This window comes from Felis catus, chromosome E1, assembly GCF_018350175.1.
Source record: "Felis catus isolate Fca126 chromosome E1, F.catus_Fca126_mat1.0, whole genome shotgun sequence".
Taxonomy (NCBI): Eukaryota; Metazoa; Chordata; class Mammalia; order Carnivora; family Felidae; genus Felis; species Felis catus.
Genome location: NC_058381.1, coordinates 16283513 through 16309728, shown reverse-complemented (window position 1 = coordinate 16309728; position 26216 = coordinate 16283513). Strand labels below are relative to the sequence as shown.

The following is a 26216-nucleotide window of genomic DNA, read 5'->3' as shown; positions in this document are numbered from 1 at the left end:
CTCGTCGCCGCGACACATCGCCTTCCCCCCACCTTTCCCTTCCCGGTCCAAGGCGCGGCGCTGACTCCGGCCAGGCGAGGCTGCGGAGAGCCTGGCGGCGGGAGGTTGGCTGGCAGCCCGGGGCGCCCCCGCGCGCTCCCTCACCGCGGCTCCCGCCCCCCGCGGCCGCGCGGCCCCGCGCTCGGGTGCACGGAGCCCGCGCGGACAGCGCGCGGCGGCGGGAGCGGCGCGGCGGCGGCGGGGAAGGTGGGAGCCGGGCCTACCGTGTGGCCGGCTCGGAGGGTCGCCCGCTCAGCTCCGAGGCGCGCCAGCGGGACCCGGCCGGACGCCACCGAGGCTCCTCCCCCTCCGCCCGAGCCCGCCGCCCGAGCCCGCCGCCCGAGCCCGCGGGGCGCCCGCGGGGCGGCGGGGGCTGCAGACGGCCGGCTCTGTGCGCCTCCTGCCCGGGGCGGGCCCAGGGCCCCCAGACGCCCGCCTCCGCGGTGGGTGGCCGCTTACGTCAGGGAGGCGAAACCCAGAAGAAGGAAAAAAAAAAAAAAAAAGGCACGAGGGCGGAAGGGGAAAAACTTTTTTTATTATTCTTTTTTGCTCTTATTTTCTTCTGGGGCTGAAGTGAAGGGCCGGCGACTGCGCCAGCGCGGGCTTCCCGGAAAAGCCCGGCGCGACCCCAGCCCGCGGCGCGCGGCGGAGCTGGGCCCGGGAGGCCCGAAGGGGCGGCCGCCATGTGGGACCCTCAGGACTTTGAGCGCCACTGGCAGGCCGAGTTCCCCGGGGAGGAGGCACCGGTCATGCGGCTGGACTCGGTGCTGGACATGGAGCGGGAGCTGGAGCGCTGCAAACTCAACCTGAAGCGGCTGCAACAGGTGTTGGCTGAGGAGAAATTCAAAGTCTCCTACCTGCAGACGGCCCTGGCCGGGGAGAAGCGGGACCTCGGCTGCGGGCGCCTGGAGGGCGGAGACGGCGACAGCGGGGGCGCTTGGGCAGAGGAGCCGGCGCCGGCCGGGCCGGAGCGGGCGCCGCCACCGCGGGAGGAGGAGGGCGCCGCGGGCGGCGGCGGAGACCCTCCAGGCTCCTGGCGCCCTGACCCCGAGGTGGCCGCCAAGGCCGGGACTCGTCACGCGTGCCCCGACCTTCCCACTTGGCCCGGGGCGGCGGGGGCAGGGGGCGCCGTGCGCAGCTTGACCGCCGCCATCCACCAGCAGCTGCTGCAGCCTCGCCTCCTCTTCAGACTCCGGGAGGACCGCGCGCCGCCCGGCCCCGATGACACGGTCCCCAGCGCCCAGGGAGAGGAGCTGTCCTCCCGGACCCGCGCGGGGCGGGGCTCCGAGGAGGGCGAGCCGGACGCCTCGGTCGCAGATGATGGGGGCAACAGCAGTGACCACGACTTCGAGATGGTGGATTTGAACGAGAAATTCGTCCTCGGCCACTTGCTCGTGCCCCCCTGCCGGCTCGGGACCCGCGACGAGGCCGAAAAGCCGGCGCGGGCGGGCAGCCCTCATCGCTGGATGCACCTGATCCCCGGGGGCCGGCGGCAGCAGCGCCGGAGCCGCGACCTGGAGCAGCTGGAGGCGGAGGCCAAGGACGGGCGGAGCTCGCCCCTGGCTGCCGAGGAGCACCCCCCGCGCGGGGCTCGCGAGCACCTCCCCCCGTGGCGGCGCAAGAGGTTTCTGCGGGTGCCGGAGCGGGACTCGCCCAGCCACAGCTCGCCCGAGAGGGGCAGTGACTGCAGCCACAACAGCTCGGACCACGAGGACGGCTTCTCTGCAGGTAGGCGCACCCCTCGCGCATCCCGGGGGCTCCTGGCCCCTTCCTGCACCCCTTTCCGGCAAACCTCGTTGGTTCTGTTTAACCTTAGGCACTTGGGAAAAAGAGATAAAATTTATCTGTTTACCCTGAAACCACTTGTGGAACTGAAAAAAAAAAAAAAAAAAAAAAAAAAAAAAGATTGTGCAACATCATTTCGCCTTGGGCGAGTTTATGAAAATAAACAGGATGGCGATGGCAGGGGGTGATGGAATGGTGCTAGATGCGTGGATTGGCTAGACCATGGGAGGCATCTTTCACTTCAGGCCTCAACCTTTATGCTCTGATACTGTAACATCACCGCCCTCCCTCTCTCGAACTCATCCTCCACGGGTTGGTCAGATTCCTATCCACCACATGATAGTACCTTTCTCTGCACAAACTCCAGAGGCTCCCCATTTCCCCCACATTCCTTGATGTGAAAGTCTCAATGTCTCATTTAATTTTCTGAATTATCTGTCATCTTCTCCAGCCTGTATCGTGTGTTCTGGCCAAACTGAGACATCCTCTCACCCAGGGAAAGGTACATCATCCTCACTGCCCCCTCTCCCCCTCCCTTTGCTGGCTGCCCCCTTCCTAGATCTGTCAGCTTCCTAGGAGCCTGATTGGGAAGGAGAGGGCATAGAATCATAGTTTTCGAGCTGGCCTAGTGCCCAGAGATCATGTCTAATGCAATGTCTTCGTTTGACAAAGGAGAAAACGGAAGCTCGCAAAGATTAAGTGTTTGTTGAAGTGAGCTGAGACTTCCACTTGGGCTGTCAGTTGCCGTTGCCTTCTGTTTGGAGGACAGCACCTAGTCCTAGCCAATCTTTGATTTTGTTTAAAAAAAATTTTTTTTTTTTTAATGTTTATTTAGTTTTGAGAGAGACAGAGACAGAATGCGAGTAGGTTAGGGGCAGAGAGAGAGGGAGACACAGAATCTGAAGCAGGCTCCAGGCTCCAAGCTGTCAGCACAGAGCCCAACCCGGGGCTCAAACTCACCAGCGGTGAGATCATGACCTGAGCCGAAGTCGGTCGCCCAACTGACTGAGCCACCCAGGAGCCCCTGTCCTAGCCAATCTTTGAATGCCCTTGTGGCAGTCAATAGGGTGCCTTGCACATAGTAAGCACTCAATAAATATTTCTTATTTATGTATTGAGGGGCGCCTGGGTGGCTCAGTCGGTTGAGCGTCCGACTTCAGCTCAGGTCACGATCTCGCGGTCCGTGAGTTCGAGCCCAGCGTCGGGCTGTGGGCTGCTGGCTCGGAGCCTGGAGCCTGCTTCCGATTCTGTGTCTCCCTCTCTCTCTCTGCCCCTCCCCCGTTCATGCTCTGTCTCTCTCTGTCTCAAAAATAAATAAACGTAAAAAAAAAAAAAAAAGAAAATTATTTATGTATTGAGTCTGGGTCTCTCAGCCACCCAGCTCCTCATAGGTCAGGGAGTGGTAATGGGGCTAAGGAGGAAAGGACGGATAGGGATGTGAGGTGGCCTGTGACTGCCCCTTTGCTGCCCCTGGAGCTGTCAGGGTCTCCTCAGCCACAAGGAAAGGATAAATTGATGTCTAGTTGGGTCAAGCTGTGACCAGGAATTTAAGATGCCTTCCTGCTCAGTGAAGGAGAGAAAGAAATCACTGGTGCTGGGATTGTTCCAAAATCTCCATTATTAGATCTTATCTGGGTGAGTTTGCATTTGAATGAAAAACTGTCCACTTTGCTAAAAGCACATTTGGAAGGTCCATCAAATCATCAGTTGTGATCAATTACACTTATTCATTAGCAGAGATTGGCTGCTTCTCCCATAGGTAATGCTTTTGCTGCCCATGCTAGTAACATTTTTATGTGCCCCTTTAACTTAAGGGAAAAGTCTGAAGATTTTACTCTAGTGCCAAGTTCCAAATACCCAGTAGAGGCTACCCAAGTGCCCAGAGCTGCTTTAGAGCTGGCTCCAGTCCCATCTTCCCTGAAACCCACATCAATCACCCCTTCAGGTGTGCCCAATGCACTGGATTTTCTCCAGGAGTTATTTTTATTTCTGTGTGCTGTCTCCTCTCTCCTTAAGGGCATTCTAGCACACAGGGCATCTTGATACAGATTAGGAATTAGCATTTCTTCTGGCCTAATGAATTACAAAAGGTGCCCCCTCTGGGTGGACCAGTGACTAAAAGATTCTCTTTCCTCTGGATTGAAGACTCCAGCCGGAGGGCACACACTCTGGCACCTCAGGACTTCGGCTAGTGGTGCCTGGCTGGTGTTTCAGGCCCCATTCCAGGACCCCTCTGCAGGGCAAACTTGTGGACGGAACCCCCTGGACAGCTGTGTATGGGGGCCCCTCCTCCCAAACCTCCCCAGTTGAGGAAGTGCCTGGGGCTGGACACGTACACGCATGCCTGTACACGTATACGCACGTGTGCACAGTCACAAGCGTGTGCAGGAAGAAGAGCCTTCAGACAAACAGAGAGGCCCTAGAGTGGAGGGATTAAGGGCAGGGGTTTTCATGCGGTGGGTGACAGCCCACTGAAATCAGTGTCGTGGGGAATGAGAGCATCGAGAGGCCTTCCTTGTCCACCCGTGGCTGTCCTGGCTTTAGTTTTCCCCATAGCACTCACCAAATTACCACTTCAGACGCTACGATTTTGCATGTTGACCTTTTTCACTCTCTCCAGTAAAAGGCAAGGTCCAAGAGGAAGAGGATTTTTTTTTAAATTTAAATCCAAGTTAGTTAACATATAGTGTAATAATGGTTTCAGGAGTAGAATTTAGTGATTCATCACTTACATACAACACCCAGTGCTCCTCACAAGTGCCCTCCTTAATGCCCGTCCCCCATTTAGGACATCCCCCACCCAACACCCCTCCAGCAGCCCTCAGTTTGTTCTCTGTATTTAAGAGTCTCTTATGGTTTCTCTCTCTCTCTCTCTCTCTCTCTCTCTGTTTTTATGTTATTTTTGTTTCCCTTCCCCTATATTCATCTGTTTTGTATCTTAAATTTCACGTATGAGTGAAATCATATATTTTACCTTCCTCTGACTTATTTCACTTAGCATAATACTCTCTAGTTCTATCCACGTTGTTGCGAATAGTAAGATTTCATTCTTTTTCATTGCCGACTAACATTCCATTGTGTAGATGTACCACATCTTCTTTATGCATTTGTCAGTCAATGGACATTTGGGCTCTTTCCATACTTTGGCTATTGTTGATAGTGCTGCTATAAACAAAGGGGTGGATGTACTCCTTTGAATCAGCATTTTTGTATCCTTTGGATAAATTCCTAGTAGTGCAATTGCTGGGTTGTAGGGTAGTTCTATTATTAAGTTTTTGAGGAACCTCCATACTGTTTTCCAGAGTGGCCGCACCAGTTTGCATTCCTACCAGCAGGACAAAAGTGTCCCTCTTTCTCTGCATCCTTGAGGGCAAGGATTTTTATCTCTTTCATCCACTGACGTCAAGCCCCAAAGCCTAGAACAGTGTCTCACACATATTAGGTGTTCCATAAATATTTGTTGAATGATATAATTTTTTAATGGGATTGAAGAGAAGAGGAAACATGGGAGTGCATTGCACATGGTAATGGAGAGCATTATTCTGTTTTAAAACTTTGTTTCAGTTGTGTATAAATGTGTGAGTGGGTCCTGATGTAGAAGGTATTTCTTGCCATGAATTGGACAAAAAGGTTTGAAAATACTGATAAAGACTATGGGCTTTGAAGCTAGACTACTTGTGTGAGCTTGGAAGAAGTTATTTGAATTATCTGTGTCTCAGTTTCCACATCTGTGAAATGGGACTGATAAACACTGCTTATATCATACTGTTGATATGAGGAATAAATGGGATTTTGTTTCTAAAGGGCTTTGAACATGTCTTGACACATGGTAGGCACTCACAGTGTTGGCTAACCATGACTACAGGTCATTTTCTTTGAGATGCTTCAAAGATTCTCTCATTCCCAGATAGGAATCACAGATGGTTTGGTTTTCTGTGATGCATGTACTTTTCCTAGCAAGGCTCTGGCTCTTTCTAGAACCTTCCAAGAGCAGGGCAGGACCCAGGGCAGTGTCTTGCTCATGAAGCTCTCTTGCTGGACTGGCCCTCATGTTTCTCCTTCTCCACCAGCAGTTATGCCCATTATTTGTATTCTGAGATCCTTAATTGAAGTTCGGGTTTTATCAGGCCATTCAGTCTGGAGGTCTTAAGGAGACAGTGCCACATGAGAGTCAGAGAGGCAGAGATGCCCCTCTCCTTGGAAAAGGACCATAATCTCTTAAATGAGAGGCAGATTCCCATACAAAGACACACATGGGTCTAGTTCTACACATAGTAGCCAAACCAGAGTTTAAGTTAGAATGCCAGTTCTTTGAGTATATTCCTTTTAGCACCTTGTAGCCTGGGTTGGTGCTGAGGAAGACCAGGCCATGGTGACATGCATCAGGGTGGTGGTGTGGATGGGGTGAGGGCTGCAGAACTAGAATTACTCGTGTTGGGTCCAGTGTGCTCTGAAGACAGACCTGTGTGCCCCGACTCTGCCCCTCAGCAGTTGTGAGGCCATGGAGAAGCCGCCTTAGTCTCTATTAGCAATGACAAGGATAGCTAACACTGAGGGCTTACTTTGAGCCAGTGCCTCTTGTAAGCATTTTAAATGTACTTACTCATCTGTGCCTCACAACAGCTTCATAAGACAGGCAGGATTATTATTTCCATTTTACATATGAGAATCATAAGGCCCAGAGAGCTTCAATAGCCCTGACTAAGGTCACTCAGCTTGTAAGTGACACTTGGGATTTGAATCTAAGCAGTCTGAGTCCCGAGTCCTTGCTTTCAAACAAACACCAAGCTATACTGCCTCAATAATAGCACCTACCTCTCAGGGTAGTTATGAAAATTAAATACAATAAGATATTTGAAGACTTTAGCAAAGCACCTGGCACACAGTGACCATTAAGTGCATACACATGTCCGTGTACATTATTACTATTTCCTGTATCACGAAAATCCCCAGCAGACCCCATGGGGGGGGGGTCCATCTGCTTCTGGGGTCGACCAACAGGGCTGCTGCCCACCCTTGGGGCTCCTGAGTGGACTTGGCCTCACAGGTGAGCAGACCCCCTGCTAGATTTAGATCTCCTCTCTTCAGCTGGGCACTCTTGGGTGGACGCAACTGCGTGCCCACATGCAGAGCCGTGGTATTTTCCCTTTTGGGTTGCCTTGCTTCTGTGCCATTCCTGCCACAGAGGTTGGGTGACATTTCCTTCTCGGGGCTTATGCATCCCTTCCATAGCCTGTGGCATCCCCTGTACCACACGCGCACTCTTTGTGGACCAAAGCATACTCTTCTAGCAAAGCCCAAAGGTGGCTTTTCGGATCAGTCATCCTTTTGACTGGCAGAAACTATTCACCCGATATTCTGGTTGTAGTTCAGATGACAAAGTAAATATCATTAATATTTTAAATTGGCAGCATTTTCTCCTTGCACTAAACTTTGCCCGGTGGAGGGCAGGCAGTCTCTATTTGGCAGGCCCTTGAAATTCATTCATTTGTTCATTAATCTCTTCCAACCCAACGAGAGTTTATCAAGGTCTTACTTCATGCCAAGTCTGTGTTAAGGGTCAAGACTGCAAAAGTCGGTGACCTGCTTTTAAGGTTCTCACTGACTCTTTGGCTCCAAGGGTAGAAACCATACATTTTTAGATAAATAAACAGCTTTCCAGCAGAACTTGGTAAATCCTGAGGCACCTGGGTGGCTCAGTCCATTAAGCGTCTGACTTTGGCTCAGGTCGTGATCTCACAGTTCGTAAGTTCGAGCCTGTGTTGGGCTCTGAGCTGTCAGCACAGAGCCTGGAGCTGTGCTGACAGCTCAGAGCCTGGAGTCTGCTTTGGATTCTGTCTCTCTGTTTCTCTCCCTCCCTCACTCACACTCAGCCTCCCTCTCTCTCTCTCAAAAATAAATAAACATTAAAAAAAAACTTTGTAAATCCTGAAATGAATGACTAAGGACTGTTCATCTGAATCTTAGTGACATTCAAGAGTCTAGAACAGGAAGAGATCTTACAGTTCTGCCCCCTCCAGACAGAGTCCTGGAGACCTAAAAGTAACCTCAAGGTCACACGCTCATGACCCTCAAGACTGGACCTTTGAGCCAAGACAAGGCTCTTTCCATTGTCCTATGGCCTTTTCTTTCCTAGAATTTTAAGCAGAGAACTCTAAAGACATAAGTTCTGTCAAAGTCATGGTAACAGGAGCAGTAGACAATCGCATTTAGCCTCACATCCATCTCAGCAGGTGAAGATTACTGGTGCCATTTTATAGGTAAAGTGCTGAGGCCAGGAGAGGTAAAGAGATTTACCCAGAGTCAAACATTTCGTGATGGAATCCGCCTTGAACCCAGTCTTACAAAAACAGCACTCTTTAACTTCCAGCACTTAGTGCTGTCCTGGGCCAGCTGTAGAATTCTAGCGTTCTGTACTTGGGAGGCTCTGCCATCAGATTCTGCCAGGCTGCCAAAGGAGACTTTTTATTTTTAATCTGCATGGGAAATACACTTCCTATTCGGTACTCATGTTACCTAGATCGTTGTAACCTGATGGATTTTTTCCCCTTCCCGTGAGTGACTAATGAGATTTTTGCTCCGGGAAGAATTCCTTGTGTTCAGTGATGTATGTGTCTGAATAACTTAATTCAAAGTGTTGAATTTTCAGCCTTAGCTGTGATAGAGTGATTTTTTTTTTTTCCATTCCCTGTTGCAGAGAGATATTAAAACACTATCTGAGACACATGAGCTGGTCGTTGGCTGTGATTCATTTGTAAGTGGAGTTGACATGGCTTCTCAAAGCTTGCTTCTCTCCACCATCACCCCACCCCCCACCATCTTAGCACTATCTACACCTCCCAGCCAGCCAGAGGGTGTGGGTGCGTTTGTTTAACGAGCCCTTCCTCCTCTACACATACATAGTAAATACAACCAAGACTCAAAACTTTTCTTTTCCTCTACTTGTTTTTCTTCTGGTTAAGAGACTATTCACAAAGCAGTTGGCTCTATACTTGGCCCTGGATCTTTATGTTTGAAAATCAGGATCTTGACGTATTTCCCCGGCTTTGAAACAATGGTACAAACACGTTCCCCATCTGAAAAATGGGTTTGATGTGAGCCAGCTTGCAGGGTTGTAAGACTTACATTGGATGAGTTACCGACTCTGTCTCAGCCTTGGATTCCTTGTCCGCCAAAAGTGGGTGATGGTGATTGGACTGTGTCATAGACTTGTGAAGTGTAAAGGGGGTAAGTGTGTGAAGAGTACCTAGCACAGGGCCGGGCACATAAGCATTTAATGAAGCTTAGATGGTGGTGGTGTCATTGTTCTAAGTCCAGGCCACAGCTCACATTCCTATCTCTTTGCATAATGAAGTTCCCCAAGCCTCTTGTCTCTCCTTTCTTACTTCCTCCAGGTCACAGGTGTTTTGCTCCTTTGGAGGCAGATAAGCTTTCTTGTTCCTTTGTGGTCGCTGGTCCTTCCCCAGTTAATCCCTGTTGTCCCTGGCATCTATAAAACTGTCATCTGGCTTCTCTTTATTTCTTACTCTCTACTCACTTGCTTTCAGCTAATGCACATTCCTTCCAGTGTCTTTGTGGGCTCTGTCTGGCTTTTGAGATGCCCTTCACCCCCACTTAAACCCAGTCACAAAGCCAACCCTTCCTTCAAAGCCTGGCTTTTCCATGATATCTTGTGTTAGTTAAGATAGGGGTTTGCTGCATATGACAAAACCCCAAAGAGTAGCTTAAGCAAGATAGAGGTGTATTTCTCTTTCAAGTAAGAGAATGCCAGAAGTAAGCAGTCCAGGGAGAGTATGGTGACTACCATGATCATCAGGAATTTGGGCTTGTTTCTATTGTGCTTTTCTGTCTCAAGGTTGCCTCATGGTCCAAAATAGCTGCTGAAAATCCAGCCATCACATTCACATTTCAGATGAGAATTAGAAGAAAGGGAGGAAGGACTAAGTGGCAGCTGTTGGTCTGCCTTTTAAGGCACTTTCCTGGTAGCCTCTCCTAACAAATTCTGTTTAGATCTCATTAGCCACCTCTAGCTACAAGGAAGGCTGGGAGATATAGTATTTTATCTGGGCATATGGCCACCTCAAATAAAATAGGGTCTCTGTTATAAGATAAAATGGAAGAATTGATGTTGAGTAGGCAGCTAGCAGCCTCTGGCACAAGCCTTTTCCAACTACTCCAACCCATCTTGTGGTTCTTAGAGTGAGCCCCACACTCACACAGTTGTCTTATTATTGTGCCCTCTATTAATTCATTGACCCAACGAACAAATAATGACTGAACCACTGCTCTGTGCAAGGCACAATGCCTTTTCTATGTTTACTGTGAAGTGTAGCTTTCAAACTCAGAGGTTAGCTGGCTCCTTGAGAGCAGGGATCATAGCTTATGCTTCTTTTTCTCCTTCACAATATCCTTCACAGGGCTGGGCACATGGCAGGTTCTTGATGAGTACTTGGTTGACTTTGGAATATCGCAAGCGAGATGTTCAGTGAAAAAATAAATCCCCTGCCTTGGTACTGTGCTAGAAAATTACGGTTACATAAGGTTTGTTTTTGGCTCATTGGGGTTTTGAGGAGCCAGAGCGAGGAGATTGGGGCATGGGGCATGTCTAAATCTCAGGGCTGCGTTGTAGCCGCAATGGACTGGTCCAGGTATTGGGGCAGACTTGGCTGTTTTGGAAACCGGATTAGTTTGTATACCAAACCAGAATTATAAACAGAAATCTCTGTGCCCACCTTCCTTTACCACTGCTGCGTGTAGCTGTATTTATGCCACGCAAATCTCTCTCGCGGTTTCTGCACTGCATAGCTCCAGAGTAAATCTGCAGTCTTTCCGCAGGAGCGTGGGCTTCGGTTCGTGTTGCTGTCTTCCCGTTTGATCCTGGCTCTAGTCTGCCTGAGACAAGACTGTGTGAGGGAGCTTGCCTAGAGCTTATGTCATATCTTGTGGCTGCCGAGAAAATGATTGTTTTAAAAATGTTATTGGCACTTAGTAAAAGAACTAGGATATACTTAGCAACTACTACCTGCAAGGCACTATGTTAAGTGTTTAACCTACACGGTCACATTAATATTCAGCACAGTCTCCTGTTCTTTACCTTCTGTAAGTACCACTCTTCTCATTTTGCAGATGAGGAAAGCCGAGGCTCTGACCAGTTAGCTACCAAGCCCAGGTTCCCTTAGGGCTAAGTGCTGGGGTTATTTTCTTCTCCTATTGAAAAAATTAATGACTTTTATGGAGAGATAATTCACATAGTATAAAACTCACCCCTTTGAAGTAGTATATTTGCAAAGTTGTGCAACCATCCCTCATATCTAATTCCAGATCATTTCCATTCGGGGGGGACTGTGTTTGGGTCCAGGCTTCTCCTCTGACCACACCATTTCCTTTTCTAACTCACCACATGCAACGATTTAAAATTGTTGCCAGGGGGCACCTGGGTGGCTCATTCAGTTAAGTGTCTGACTTCGGCTGAGTTCATCATCTCATGGCTTGTGGATTCGAGCCCTGCATCGTGCTCTCTGCTGTCAGCACGGAGCCTGCTTTGGATCCTCTCTGCCCTGCTCTCTCTGCCCCTCCCCTGCTTGCACTCTCTGTCTCTTTCAAAATAAATAAATAAACTTAAAAAAATTATAAAATAAAATAACTAGGTCAGGCACGCGTGGATGGCTCTGTTGGTTAAGTGTCTAATTCTTGATTTCAGCTCAGGTCATGATCTTGAGGTTCATGGGTTCAAGGCCCACATTGGACTCTGCACTGATAGTGTAGAGCCTGCTTGGGATTCTCTCTCTCCCTCTCTCTCTCCCCCTCCCCTGCTTGTGCTGTCTCTCAAAATAAATAAATAAATAAATAAATAAATAAATAAATAAATAAATAAGCAAACATTAAACATCTGTATATATTAAAATAACTAGGGCAGGCTTGGGGGAAATATGCACAGGAAAGGACCATCTGCTTCTTCATTTGCTTCCCCATCATTGAGATGGTCCTGGTGCCCTTTGAATTCCCCCCTGGGCCACACCTCACCCCATCAGTGCTTCCCAGACTTGGGGCAAGGGGGCAGAACATCCCAAACTTGAGTTCCATGAGCACCCCTCCTTCCTGCCTCGGGGTTGTGGTTGGTGTGGTGAGAGGCATCCTTGTTCTGACCTGTGTCTTATTTGCCTTGGTAGCCCCAGAGTGTCACAGTGCCCTGGCATATAGGAGCCGCTCAAACAATTCATGAAGGTCCAGACCTTCCTTTCAATGCCCCTGATCTAAACCAGTGCACTAACCAATTGTTCTGCCTCCAGCCTCACTCTTTCTGCTTCAGCCCCCAGCTATCTTCCACATTAAAGCCAAAGGGATCGCCCTAAGTCTAATTATGCACCCCCTGCTTGCATTCTTCCGTGACTCTCTGCCACCCTCAAAGTAAATCTGAGCTTCTTAGATGCAAATGTGCCCAGCCATTTGTGATCCGGTCCACCCTCAGCTGTGCCCTCCCCCACCCACACACGCATATACTTCATGCTCTAGCAATCCTGAGTTGCTTGTAGTTTCCAAACATACCCTGCATCCTTATTCCTCTGCACGTGCAGCTCCCCTTCCCTGGAATGCCCTTTCCATATTTGTCCACATGACAAATTACTGTTCATCCTTCAGGTCTCAGCTAGGAGGTACTTCCTCTGTAAAGCCTCTCCTGCTTTCGTAGGTAGGCCCAAGAACTGGGTGTCAGGAGTGCGTTTGTCTGCAGGTAAGACAAAACTGTGCCACAATGACACTGTGATATGCAGAATAATGTCCCCCAAGGATGTCCATGTCCCAGTCCCTGGAACCTAGGAGTATGTTCTCTTACATGGCAAAAGGAACCTTGCAAATGTGATCAAATTAAGGACCTTGACATGGAGAGAGAATCGTGGATTATCCAGGTGGGCCCAATGTAGTAACAAAGGTCTTCAAAGTGGAAGTAGGAGGTAGAAGAGGTCGGAGTGATACAAGATGATAAGGACTCAATCCACTGTTGCTGACTTTGAAGAGGAGGGAAGGGGACCTTGAGCCAAGCAGGATGAGCAGCCTCCAGAAGCTGGAAAAGGCAAGGAAATGAATTATCTTCTAGAGCCTCCAGAAAGGAACCCAGCCCCTGCCAACACCTTGACTTTAGCCCAGTGACAGGCCGTGTCAGACTTATCACCTATAGATGGTAAACGGGTGTCTGTCGTTTTAAGCCGTGAAATTTGTAATCATTTGTTAACAGCAACAGAAACTAATACAATGACCTGACCAGATAGGGCTTTGTTTTCCTCCGATCCCAAGAACTCCAGAGGCAGGCTTTCTGGGATGGCTCAGCAGCACTCTCAGGGGCCCAGACTCTCCCTGTTATTAAGCAGAAAGGTATTTGTCCTCTTGCTTGTTGCTTCATAGTTAAAAAAAAAAATCTGCTGCATCACTAGATGTGTGCTCATGTTTCAGAGAGGGAGAAGGGTGCAAAGGACTGTAGTGATCACACTGGCTGTCCCTTTAAAAAGCTCCCCCCACCAAACCCTACCTAGCAACTGCTGCTTTCATGCTATTGGCCAACATAATGTGGCCGTCATTAGCTGCAAGGAGGGCTGGAGGGGAGATCAAGGATTTCAGCCCTTGAGCCTCCGTTGTAAAGAGTGTTAAAGAGAGGAGACTGTGATTGGCTCTTTGGAAAACCAGCCCCGTGTTAGCCACACAGTTCTTCCCTGCACTTTGCACATACACTCATTTGAGCAAATATAATATGGTTTAAATAGGTTTGCCTCTCTGTCTCCCCAACTGGATTCTAAGCTCTTAAAGTGCATGTGTGTTAGAAATGGACCACTTTTAAAAAGTCTGGTCTCCCTGCCCCTAGCACAGTGCTGGTGTATTATTGTATTTATTAAAGAAAAAAGAAGAAGAAGAATGTGCCTTTTCAAGTAAGAATTTTGTGGGATTTGGACTACCTGGGCACACTATTGGGATCTCTAAGCACTTAAAGACCTTTCACTTTTTTCTCTTCTCTTCCACTTTGCTTTTATATTCATCTCTTCCTCCCCCCCCCTTTTTTTGGGGGGGGGTCAGTAGGACCAATTAATAAGACATATTCTAGAGCCATTATTCTCAAGGGCTGTGGTGGGTTTTTCCTCCTGAAGCCATTTTCAAACTTCAAATGCCCCTGAGGAGATTTTGACGTGTGCCCTTCAGCTTACTACCATGTCTGCAGTAGGTAGGTAGGATTACATCCCTGGTTCCCTTGAAATTGGGTAGGAACCTTTGCCTAGTTCTAACCAGTGAGTTTGAATGGAAGTGATGCGTGCAACTTCTGGACCAGAGCATTTAATGCTGGTATGAGACCTTTTTCCCTCTTTGGTACTGCAATGTACAATGATTAAGCTGGTGACTGTTCAATCACCCTGAGTCCTAGGGGGAGGGCAATACAGAACAGAGCTCCCAGTCAATCATTAATGGATGTGTACTAGAGTGAAATAGAAGCCATTGTTATTTTAAGCCATTACAATGTTTGGTGCTGGTTGTTACTGCAGGATCACTTAGTTTATCCTGACTGATACAAACACCTGGCTTATATTCATAAAGAAGAATGACTCTTTGGAGCTTCAGAAATCAATGTAATTTTCTGGGGTGCCTGGGTGGCTCAGTCAGTTAAGTGTCCAACTTTGGCTCATTTCGTGGTTCATGGGTTCAAGCCCCGTGTCGGGCTCTGTGCTGACAGCTCAGAGCCTGCAGCCTGCTTCAGAGTCTGTCTCCTGCTGTCTCTGCCCCTCCCCAGCTTGTGCTCTGTCTCTAAAATAAATAAACATTAAAAAAAAATTAAAAAAATAAAAGAAATCAATGTAATTTCCTCAAAACCTTTAAGTTCCCAGGGCACTGGCTGGCTCAGTCAGTGGAGTATGTGATTCTTGATCTCAGGATCATGAGTCCAAGACCCATCTTGGGCATGGAGCCTACTTAGAAAAGAAAGAGAAAGAAAGAAAGAGAGAAAGAAAGAAAGAAAGAAAGAAAGAAAGAAAGAAAGAAAGAAGAAAAAGAAAGAAAGAAAGAAAGAAAGAAAGAAAGAAAGAAAGAAAGAAAGAAAGAAAGAGGAAGAAAGGAAAAGAAAAGAAAAGAAAAAAGAAAAGACAGAAATGCAGGATGTCAGACCTAACCCTAGACCTGTATTAAAAAAAAAAAAAAAACAGGGGCTCCAGGGTGGCTTAGTTGATTAAACATCGCACTCGATTTTGGCTCAGGTCATGATCTCACGGTTTATGAGTTTGAGCCCCCCCATCAGGCTCTGCACTGACAGTGTGGAGCCTGCTTAGGATTCTCTTTCTCTCCCTCTCTCTGCCTGTCCCCTGCTTGTGCCCAATCCCTCCCTCTCTCTCTCTGTCTCTCTCTCAAACATAAATAAATAAAAACTTAAAAAAAGAAACAAAAAGAGATGAGACGTCTTTAAAAAAACAAAAAGGAGCGCCTGGGTGGCTCAGTTAAGCATCTGACTTTGGCTCAGGTTATGGTCTCATGGTTCCTGAGTTCAAGCCCCACATTAGTCTCTCTTTCTGCTATCAGCGTGAAGCCAGCTTTGGAACCTCTGTCTTTCTCTCTCTGCCCCTTCTCCAATCACAGGCCCGCACACTCTCTTTCTCTCTCTCAAAACTAAATAAACATGCAAAAGGAAGCTCCAAAAAACCAAAGCTAACACACACAGAAAGCCCTCTAAGTTCCCTTCTCACTGAGGCCAAGTGGTAACTATAGCTACTGTAGGTATATATATCAGAGGGTGGGGCTCAAAAATGTGAAAAATGGTGTTAGAAATGGCTAAATTGTTTCACCTTGTTTTATTCAGTGATTTCCTAGAAGGATTTTGTAGAACTCAATAGCAGATTATACTCATGGCTAAGATGTTTTACAGACGATACAGAGCAAAAGCGGCAAGAAAAATATATGTATCGACAGACTCCACAGAGGTCCAGCATAAGGCTTTGATGTCTTTCCTTATCTGAGTCCATTTAGCAGTTCTCTCTCTCTCTCTCTCAAAGCAGACTACAAAGACATACATGGGCTATCTATTCCCAGGGAAGTCTGTTTGGGTCTGAGGTTAGAGACTATTATGAGGTGCTGGTCACACAGGCATACCCTGATAAACAACCACCCCTGGCAGCCAAAAATAAGAACCCCCAAAACGAAACCAAATGCATATTGGCAATACTGGTGTTTGTGCAAAAGGGCCAAACAAGCCATCACAGCATGGTCCATTGTTCCAGGTGCAAAATCATGAAATCACTGCCATAGTGGAAGGGATACTAGAATTAAAGACCATGGAAACCTATCTTGTCCACGATGTCATTGATCTGGTAGTATAGTAACTTTATTTGGAGGATAGAAGGCCTAAACATTTGTCTGATTGCTCAGATCTCTGATTAATGTAATTTCCTTGGGGAATTTGCACAGTGAGGGTAACACTCAGAGAAGTTTCAGAAATGCAATGCAATTCTCCAAGATCTTTGTTTGTTAATTAGACTTTGGGAGCCATACTGGCAACCTCCTCACCACATACATATGATTTCAAGCCATGAAGAACAGATTTGTAAGCAAAAGTTTAAAATTATCAATCTGTATAGTCAGGACCACCTGACTATAATGAAATGGTTTTGCCAGGCTGACTGTTTATTAGAAGTATATATTACACACACAATTTATAGTCCGTGAGACTAAGTGTTATTATTCCCATTTCATACTAATAAGTCTAGAAATATTGAGTCACTTGCCCAAGTCACACAGCTAATAGGACAAAGCTAGGATTGGAACCTTAGCTCTTTCTGGGGCCAAAGTTACTCTAGTACAACCTGCTACTAACTCTATTTCTTTTTTTTTTTTTTTTTTTTTTTTTTTTTTAGTAAACTCTATACCCAACTTGAGGCTTGAATTCATAACCCTAAGATCAATAGTCGCATACTCGACCAACGGAGCCAGCCAGGCACCCCCAACGGAGCCAGCCAGGCACCCCCACGGCCCACTAACTCTTAATCTCTCTAGGCCACATCTCTCACCTGGAAAATAAGGGGATTAGACTAGATGGTCTTCCAGGCCGAAACTTTATGAACACCAGTTAGATGAACTGCTACTCTGTACCAAGTAATGGTTAAGAGCCTGGCTTTGAATCAGAGAAGTCTGGGTTTGGATCCGGTCCATAGGCCACTTGTTATTTTGTGCCCTTGACCAAGTTACTTCACCTTTCCATAAACCTATTTTCTTTTCTCTATAATGTAGATGAATATATCTCACCTGGTGTTGTAGAGATTAGATGAAATAATATACAGAAAATATGTGGCACAAGGCCTGGCATCCAGTAAGCTCTGTGGAAATGACAGCAGCCACTGGTGTGGCGGTGAAGAGCATACCGCCTAGGACCTCATTGCCTGCGTTCAAAGCCTCGCTCTGCCACTTACTGTTGTGCAGCCTTGAGCTAACTTAAATTTTTTCTGCCTCAGTTTCCATACCTGTAGACGGAAGGTGATAATGGTATGTATGATAACGACACCAAAGTAAGCTGGTGTAAACATTAAATAACTTAATATGTGAAGCACCTGGAAAAGCACCTGACACACGGTATGCAGTGTGTGTTAACTGTAACGTGTGTTGGCCATATGCTTTGCTGAAATAGACAGCAAGGGTGGCAAATGGTCTGTGGCTCATCTTGTTGCCTGGGCATATCCTTAACTGAAACCCGAGGCTCCTGGAAATCCTGCAGTTTGAATAATCCAAGAGCTGGAGCAGTGGAGCCTCCAATTACGGAGTCTCACAGCTGCAGCCTGGGGAGGAAGGTGAGGCCTCAGGGCTGGCTAGCTGAGGTTGTGGTCCTATTATGGAGACAGCCCTGCTTTGTATGCAGCTGCCTTGCCTTCTGTTTGGCTGCATAATTGTGCCTTTTTGTTTTATTATAAAGCATCTTGAGGAATTCAGAGCCCTCTCCCGCTGACAGCAGTGAAAGCCACAAGAGTGTCAGTCTCTAATGAGCCTCTTCGGACGCTCTGATGGCTCTACCTAGGCTGTCAGGCAGGGAGCACACACACAGGCCCTCCCCAGTATCCACGGGCCCCCTTTGAGTGCAGGCCACCACTCCGGACTTCATTATGGGGCTCCCTGAACATCCCCAGGATCCCCCATGCTTGTCCTCATTGTCTCAGAAGGGGACAGAGTGGCTTCCTGAATGCTAGGCTTGGTGGTAACCTTTGCAGGCTGGCAGTGAGAAAACAGAAATTAATTATTCATATCAGTGGGCCTGAAGGAGCTCTTGTTTGCAGAGTTGACTCTCCTTCTGGCTACCAGACCCAGAATCCCCCAGGGCCTTTGTGCAAGCAGAAGACTGCAGGGTCCTAGGAGACAGCTGCCCGAAAAGCAGGGGAGGCAGGTAGCTGGCCCTGGGCTACACACAGTCTGCTGCTGCACTTTGTTTGGGCTGCAGAGGGTTAAAACAAAATGGGAACAATTTAAAATCTGGAAATGGTACATAAAAATCTGGATTTCTGGCTTTTCCTGAGAGATGGGAAGATCTGCGGTACATGTGGAAATCATCAGGCGATGAGCTGACCCATTCAGACGGGGCATGGTTTCACTAACTGCTTCAGCCCTGGGCTGGCCCCGTTTTCTGTTCACGTCATGCAGGGTGTATGTGTAGTGTGGTGAACAAGCAAGACTCTGGAGCTGGGCTGCCCGGCCTTGCAGCCTGCCTCTGCTACTTACTAGCTGCATAACCTTAAGCAAATTACTTAACTCTGGTGGGCCCCAGTTTCCTCCTCTGCAGAATGGGGGTTATATTAATAGCGTCCCTAACAAATTTGTGAGAAGTGAGTGAGTGAGTTTGTATAAGTGCTTAGAGCTGCCTGTCACATTCCAAGTGCTGCTTAGGTGTTAATTACACTAGTATTATACTCCTTGCCTGGTGTCTTAAGCATTTGAGTTTACAATCCGTGTGTGAAAGAGTTTTTCCATAGAAGAAAAAAAGGTATTTCTTTCCTAGTGTGCATCCTCACTCCCTAATAAGCCTTTACTCCCTCCTCCATCCCCTCATCCGAGCACCTTGGAATATAACCATCAGAGTAGTGCTACCCTCTGTAACAAACCAACTCCAACATGTCAGTGGTTTAACGGGTGAAGTTTCTTCTGGTTCCCATGACAGTGGATGTAAGTGTTCCCGATGGGCAGCTTTGCTTCCTGCGGTCACTCAGAACCCAGGCTCCAGTGCCCTGGTGTGTCGGCCCTCCTCCAGGTCCTGTAGTTCTCTGCTTCCAGAGGGCACTGGGCAAACAAGAGAGTAAAGACACATGTACTTCTTAATTCCTCTTAGCCCAGAAGTGATACCCATTTCTTTTGCTCACATTGCATTGGCAAAGACCAGGCCCGTGTCCCCTCTTAGATGTAGGGATCCTGGCGAGTGAACCCCCCACCTGGCAGCTTCTTCCCAGTAACAGCCGTGCTCTGGGGAAGGGGCTGGGGCAGAAATCTTTGGGGGACCCTCAGCTGTCCTTGCCACCACAGTCATATTGAAGAAGCCTCCAGGGGTGCCTGGGTGGCGCAGTCGGTTAAGCGTCCGACTTCAGCCAGGTCACGATCTCGCGGTCCGTGAGTTCGAGCCCCGCGTCGGGCTCTGGGCTGATGGCTCAGAGCCTGGAGCCTGTTTCCGATTCTGTGTCTCTCTCTCTCTCTGCCCCTCCCCCGTTCATGCTCTGTCTCTCTCTGTCCCAAAAATAAATAAACGTTGAAAAAAAAATTAAAAAAAAAAAAAAAAGCCTCCAAATCAACATCTCCCTGGGTTTATTTTCCGGTTGCTACTTTTAGCTTGTGAAACATTCCCAAGGGTGATCACCTTGTCTTTGGTTTTTGTCCGGTTTACTGGGGGGAGAAGGAGGGAAACAACCTTTTTATTTTTAATTTCATTCTTCAGGTTCGTACAGACCATAAAAGCATTGATTTAGGATATCAAAATTAGATTTGGGCAATAGTATTTCATCTGAGTTACTTATTTGGAGAGAAATACAACTCAGTTATTGTGCTTATATATACATTGAGATAGCTGCCAACTTAGAAGAAAGAAGAAATATCAGAAGAAAAATTCTGATTTGCAATCAGAATTTTTTTTTTAACATTCCTTTTTTTAAAATTTTTTAAATGTTTATTTTTGAGACAGAGAGAGACAGAGCATGAATGGGGGAGGGTGAGAGAGAGAGGGAGACACAGAATCCGAAGCAGACTCCAGGCTCTGAGTGGTCAGCACAGAGCCCGACTCCGGGCTCGAACTCACGGACCGCGAGATCATGACCTGAGCCGAAGTCGGACGCTCAACCGACTGAGCCACCCAGGCGCCCCTCTTCTTCCTTTATATTGGGCTAAAGTAGGTAATTTAAACTTGTTAAGTCAGTTACTCATGGAGAAGATATATGTATATTTATAATACAATCAAATGTATGTATCATAAATTTTAAAAATTGATGAAAGCCAAAATACATTTTTAGGAGGGACCCTATACAGGCTAATCTTTAGGATTAAGAAAAGAAGAAACGAAAAGAAGTCGTATACAGCATTTCACATCTTTTCAAAATAGAAAGTGTCTCACGCTGCTTTTTTTTAACCAGTTTGTTTCTTTGGAACCACAGAGCTTGTCATCCTTGAAGAAGTGAGATCACCGTGGGGTTAAGACACTGTCTTTGCTACAGTTTGCACACCGTTTCTGAAAAGCCTGCACAGAACTTTTATGACTTAGGACAGTGACTTCAGTGCCCATAATTCAGACTTATTTAGTTTGTTCTTGGCTTCCAAATTGCCTGACAGCTTTCTTCTGTCCCTGCACATCAGTCTTTCTGTGACTCAATCACAGGCAGAGGATGGAAAGAAAACACAGAATCTGCAGTTTCTTGTCTGACCACTTCCCAGGCTGACCTGGCTCCCACCGGAGCACACTGCAAAAGCGAGAGGTTTTAGAAGCTGACAGGTGGAACTAGCCAACTCTCTTCCTTGGTCCCTGGGCGAGAGCTTGTTTAATGTCATACCTCAAAGATAGATCTGTGTTAGAACAAACGCTGGATCTCCCCTTGTGGTCAGATGAGCTGGCTCTTACGGATTCTTTACGGCTCCATTCAAGGATTTGCTGGGGAATGTCACGCTCCTTTAGCTGATTAGCAAAAGGGTGAAAAATACTCTAGAATCCAAATCTGTCATCCTAGCCATGGCTCCTCCCCCTGCCCTTGTCTTTGTGTCTGAATTTAACACTCTTTCATTCTGCCTCTTATTATGGTAATTTCAGTGTTACCCCCACTTCACAGGGCTTGCTGAAGGCAGGGACTGACTTATGGGGATCAAGGGTGCAGACCCTTGAGCCACATTTACTGGTTGTGAGGACTTTAAAAAGTCATTTCACCTCTCTGTGCCTCAGTTTTCTCATCTGTAAAATGGACGTGTCCATAGCATATACCTCCTGGAGTGTTGTAAGAATTGAATGAAGTAATCCGTGGTAAGTACTCAGCCTGATGTATAGTGAGCACTCAGTAAATAATAACTCATATTATTATTTACCCTGTTTTCCCACCATCTGCCATAGAGCCTTATGTGTCCTACCTGCTTGACAGATGTTTATCCACTAACCCAAAAGAATGATTGAGAAAATTACTAAACTATTATTCTTCTACTTTTAGAGTAATCTAAATAAGGAACTGATTGCAAGTCAGAATCTTCTGCAGGAGCACTGTAAAAATGACAAATTCCTGGGGCGCCTGGGTGGCTCAGTCGGTTGAGCATCTACCTCTTGATTTCGGCTCAGGTCATGACCTCAAGGTTGTGGGATTGAGCCCCCCACTGGACTCTGTGCTAATAGCCAAGAGCTTGCTTGGGATTCCCTCTCCTCTCTCTCTCTCTGTTCCTCTTCTGCTCATGCTCTCTGTCTCTGTCTCTCAAAATAAATAAATAAACATTATAAAAAAAAAAAAAGACAGACTCCTGGTGCCTAGACCCACTGAAGTGGCATCCCAGTGGGTCTGGGCACAACCTGGAGCCTATATTTTTAACGTGTTGTGGGAATTCTTTTTTTTTTTTTTTCAAGTGTATTTATTTATTTTGAGAAAGAGAGAAAGAGAGAGAGCACACCAGGGGCAGACAGAGAAGGAGAGAGAAATTCCCAGGAAGGCTCCACACTGTCAGTGCAGAGCCCAATGCGGGGTTGATCTCATGAGCCATGAGATCATGACCTGAGCCCAAATCAAGAGTTGACTTGAGCCCCTGTAGAGATTTTATTTTTAAGTAAGTTCTATACCCAGTGTGGGGCTGGAACCCACAACCCCGAGATCAAGAGTTGAACACACTCCACCACCAACTGAGTCAGCCAGGCACCCCTCAGCCAGGCACTTTTTTTTTTTTTTAATTTTTTTTTTTAACTCATTTATTTTTGAGACAGAGAGAGACAGAGCATGAACGGGGGAGGGTCAGAGAGAGAGGGAGACACAGAATCTGAAACAGGCTCCAGGCTCTAAGCTGTCGGCACAGAGCCCGACGCGGGGCTCGAACTCACAGACTGTGAGGTCATGACCCGAGCTGAAGTCGGATGCTCAACTGACTGAGCCACCCAGGTGCCCCAACCAGGCACTTTTATAGTTTGTTATCAAAAAGGAAATTTTATTGCAATTGCCATCAAATATGGAAAACAGGATCAGGCTATGTACATCACATCCCATTTTTTTTTCTTTCCAAAACTTTTTGTGGTAAAATATACATAACATAAAGTTTATCATCTTAACCATTTTAAGTGTGTACACTTCAAGGGCATGAAATACATTTATAATATGGTACCAGCCGTCACCACCATCATCCCCAGAGTTCTTTTCATCTTGCAAAAGTGAAACTCTCTACCCATGAAACAATACTTCCCCTCCCCCACTGCCCCATAGTCTCCACCATCCCACTTTCGGTCTCTATGAATTTGATTACTTTGTAAGTACCTCGCGTAACTGGAATTGGGCAGCATTTGTCTTTTTGTGACTGGCGTCTTTCACTTAGCATAATGTCCTCAAGTTTCATCCATGCGGTAGCATGTGTCAGAATTCCCTTCATTTTACAGGCTGAATAATATTCCATGGTATGTCTATACCACATTTTGCTGATCCATTCATCTATCGATGGACACTTGGGTTGCTTCCACATTTTAGCTATTGTGAATAATGCTGGTGTAAACTCGGTGTACAAATATCTTTTTCAGACCCTGCTTTCAACTCTTTTGGGTAAATGCCCAGAAGGGGCATTGCTGGAACATGTCTGGGGAGGCCCTTTCCGCCCATACAGCCCCAAACCTTGATGTTAAAAAGGAAGCCATAAAAAAGTTCCCAGTTTGCTTAAGAACTTTAGGTGCTTCCAAGGAAAATGTGAAGGGAAAAGCCCTTTTGAGTCTGTGTGTGAGTAGATAAGGAGTTGCCAGACAGTTGATAAAGTAATCCATTTGTGTTAGGAGCCAGCAAACAGTCAGAGGGAGGAAGCCGCCCAGGGTGACCTTTGGCCTGAGAGTAAACACAGCATCAGCAAGCTGAGTGACACTTGGACCATGGTACAGAGAAGTCCATTGTGATCTGCTGTTTCAAAACACTTGGCTGGTTGTGGTTTGAATCATGTAGGTCACCCTCTGGCTGCCCCCAGACAGCGATCGTGGTGTTTGAAGGTGTCGGGTTCTCTCCTGCATTCATTCCCCCTGCTGAGCTTTGGGAAAGGAGGGCAGTGGGGTGGGGTCACATCTTTCCACCCAGGGCACAAGTGACAGCCCCAGAGTCCCAGCACAGGCTGAGCCACTGCCTCTCTGAGTTTCCTTACTTTCTGCCTCTACTCTCTCCCTCTCTCAAAGGGGTCAGCCTTCGCTAACTTAGAGGTAGGTAGTGTGAAACACCTGTGTGTGTATTTTCTTTGGGAGCAGAGATTAAGACAAGCACTTCACTGCAATTTTATAAATTTGCTGAGTTTGTAAATAGTTCGGCAAACCCGCTGGACTTTAATAAATGGAACTTTTTCTGGTATTTTAAAAAGTCACTGGATGGCATGGAGTACTTATAACCTCCAAACTCATCAATGAGAAAGGTCAACAAATACCTTTACAATAATTCTCAATGTTTATGGAGTATCTAAATTACTAAGTATTGGAGGGTTAAAAGAGAAGGATTAGGACAATAAAACATCATTCACTTCAAAGCATGTTGCAGAGAGTAAAAGCATGTATGTCTGATTTTATGACCATGGGAGATCAATTCTGGGCTACCATAAACTCCCCTCCAGGAGAAAGGGATGCAGTCACCATTAAAACAACTTCATTGACACCTGAATTGTGCCAAACAGTACGTCACAGGAAAGGGCTCAAACCTCTGCTTTAAGAGAATCTGGTGTCACTGTGGGACCAGGCTAGCAAACAGGTTTTCACTGCATGAATGTGAATATAATAGAGACCCATGCCAAGGGCTTGCCACCTTTAACTGCCTCCCAAGGCACAAAGAAGGTCTGTATAAAACTGTTGGTAACCACTGTGTTCAACTACCACATCTTTGCAGGCTGACCAATGGTTACAAAAGCGATAGCAACTGCTTCACAATCTTGAGGACACATCTTTTGACATTTTTCTTTGTTTCTCCAGTGCCCACAAGCCTACCAGCAGAAATCGCAGGCAGCTCCCCCTTGTCGCTGTCCCTTAGAGTCAAAGAGGGAGCAGTGGTCGTCAGTGCCACTACACTCAATGCGGTAAAGAACTCGAGCTTCATTAGGAGTAAAGATTGCTCACTGTGCAGGCCAACAGAAAACATGCAAGTCATGTGGGAACGCATTGATCGAGACCCAGTGCAGCTTGCTGTTGGTCTGGAGACAGGAAAATGCTAAGACTGGCCAAGGGCACCTGCTCCTGATACCCTGTTCCTTTGAGTCACAGACAGAGCTGCTTCCCAAGTGTCCCTTTGTCCAGGAAGGCCGAAAGGACAGGATCTAGGATCACCACTATTTCCTTTCCCCGGGGGACCCATCGCGGGGGGTGGAGGGAGGGTCTGGGAAACTTCTCTTTTTAAAAAAAAATTTTTTTTTAATGTTTATTTATTTTTGACAGAGAGAGAGAGAGACAGAGCATGAGCAGGGGAGGGGCAGAGAGAGAGGGAGACACAGGATCTGAAGCAGGCTCCAGGCTCCAGCTGTCAGCACAGAGCCTGACGTGGGGCTCAAACTCACAGACCGCAAGATCATGACCTGAGCTGAAGTCGGACGCTCAACCGACTGAGCCACCCAGGTGCCCTTGGAAACCTTCTCTTTTTAAACCCTCAGAACTCAGTGGGTCTTCTTACACCATCTTTCCTAGACTGCAGCAAGGAGGCCACCTCTGATGTCAGTGGTTCCAAAGTGGTTGACTTAAGACAGAATGCCCGAGGAATTATAAGGTTATAAGGTCTGTGATTCCAAGAGCATTTGGGGGAGGGCATTTCTCTTTTCTAGAGAAAAGAGAAAGGGGACAAATCTAATCTCATCCCTGGAAGGATGTCCCAGTTTCTTGCTATTCCACACAACACTACGATTAAATCCATGTACACAATGAAAAACCATGTACATAACCCATGTGTGCATATGTGTGAGTATTTCTCTAGAGAAGACCTAGACATGGACTTGCAAAGTTGAAAACCATGTGCATTTTAAATATTAATATCAAATTGTCCTCCAAAAATGTTCCAGCGTATACTCTCCCCACACTTTTCGAGACAACCTGTTCACTCTCTCGCCAACATTTGTTACTATTTTTCATTTGTGCCAGTCAATCTAATGGATAAAAACATATCTCAATGTACATATGACCCCAATTACTAATAAGGATACAGTATCTTTTCTTATATTCTTTGGTGACTCCTATTTCCTCTTCTTTGTGATATTCTTTGCCCAATTTTTAAGATTTAATGTGAATACATTTAACCATTTACCACTGAGTAGTATGCTAATTATAGATTTACTTTTAAGTTAAGGAAATTTGCTGTTCTTTTTTTTTTTTTTCTTTTCTTTTTTTGACTACTCTGAATTGTTTATCAGGTAAGAATTTTACAAACATTACTTATATTAGCGGTGGGTGACGTTGAAGCCAGAGAGTATTGTGTCTTCTGCAAACTGCGTGGCAAGAGCCACCAGTATCGTGGTAGAACTTGGGACCCTTTCCAAGGCCATGGCTCTTGCAGCCTGCAGATGTCAGCCCTCGCATCTCCCTGTGCTGGTGAACTAGTTTGGTGACCCACTGGGTGTCAGGATTTCTTTCAATAGCTTTATGGAACGGATCAATGAGGGTAACCTCAAAGAATTTGTATGTGGATACTTCACCAACCCAGTGAGAATTTTAGGACTCTCAGAGCCCCTGCTGTTCTTTTTATTTCTAGTTTCTG

At 46.9% G+C, this 26216-nt stretch overlaps 1 protein-coding gene across 6 annotated transcripts in view; it reads left to right on the top strand.

Moving 5' to 3' along the window:
- The first annotated feature begins 567 nt into the window (after window positions 1-567).
- Window positions 568-26216, top strand: part of ABR (ABR activator of RhoGEF and GTPase) — a 183172-nt gene continuing 157523 nt past the window's right edge. The window contains exon 1 of one of the 6 annotated variants that reach the window (XM_045044864.1): window positions 568-1767. In XM_045044864.1, the coding sequence (XP_044900799.1) occupies window positions 723-1767 (1045 nt within the window). In that variant the 5' untranslated portion in view covers window positions 568-722. The remainder of the gene's footprint in view (window positions 1768-26216) is intronic. The other 5 variants (XM_045044863.1, XM_023243676.2, XM_023243678.2 and 2 more) reach the window with 5 other exon arrangements.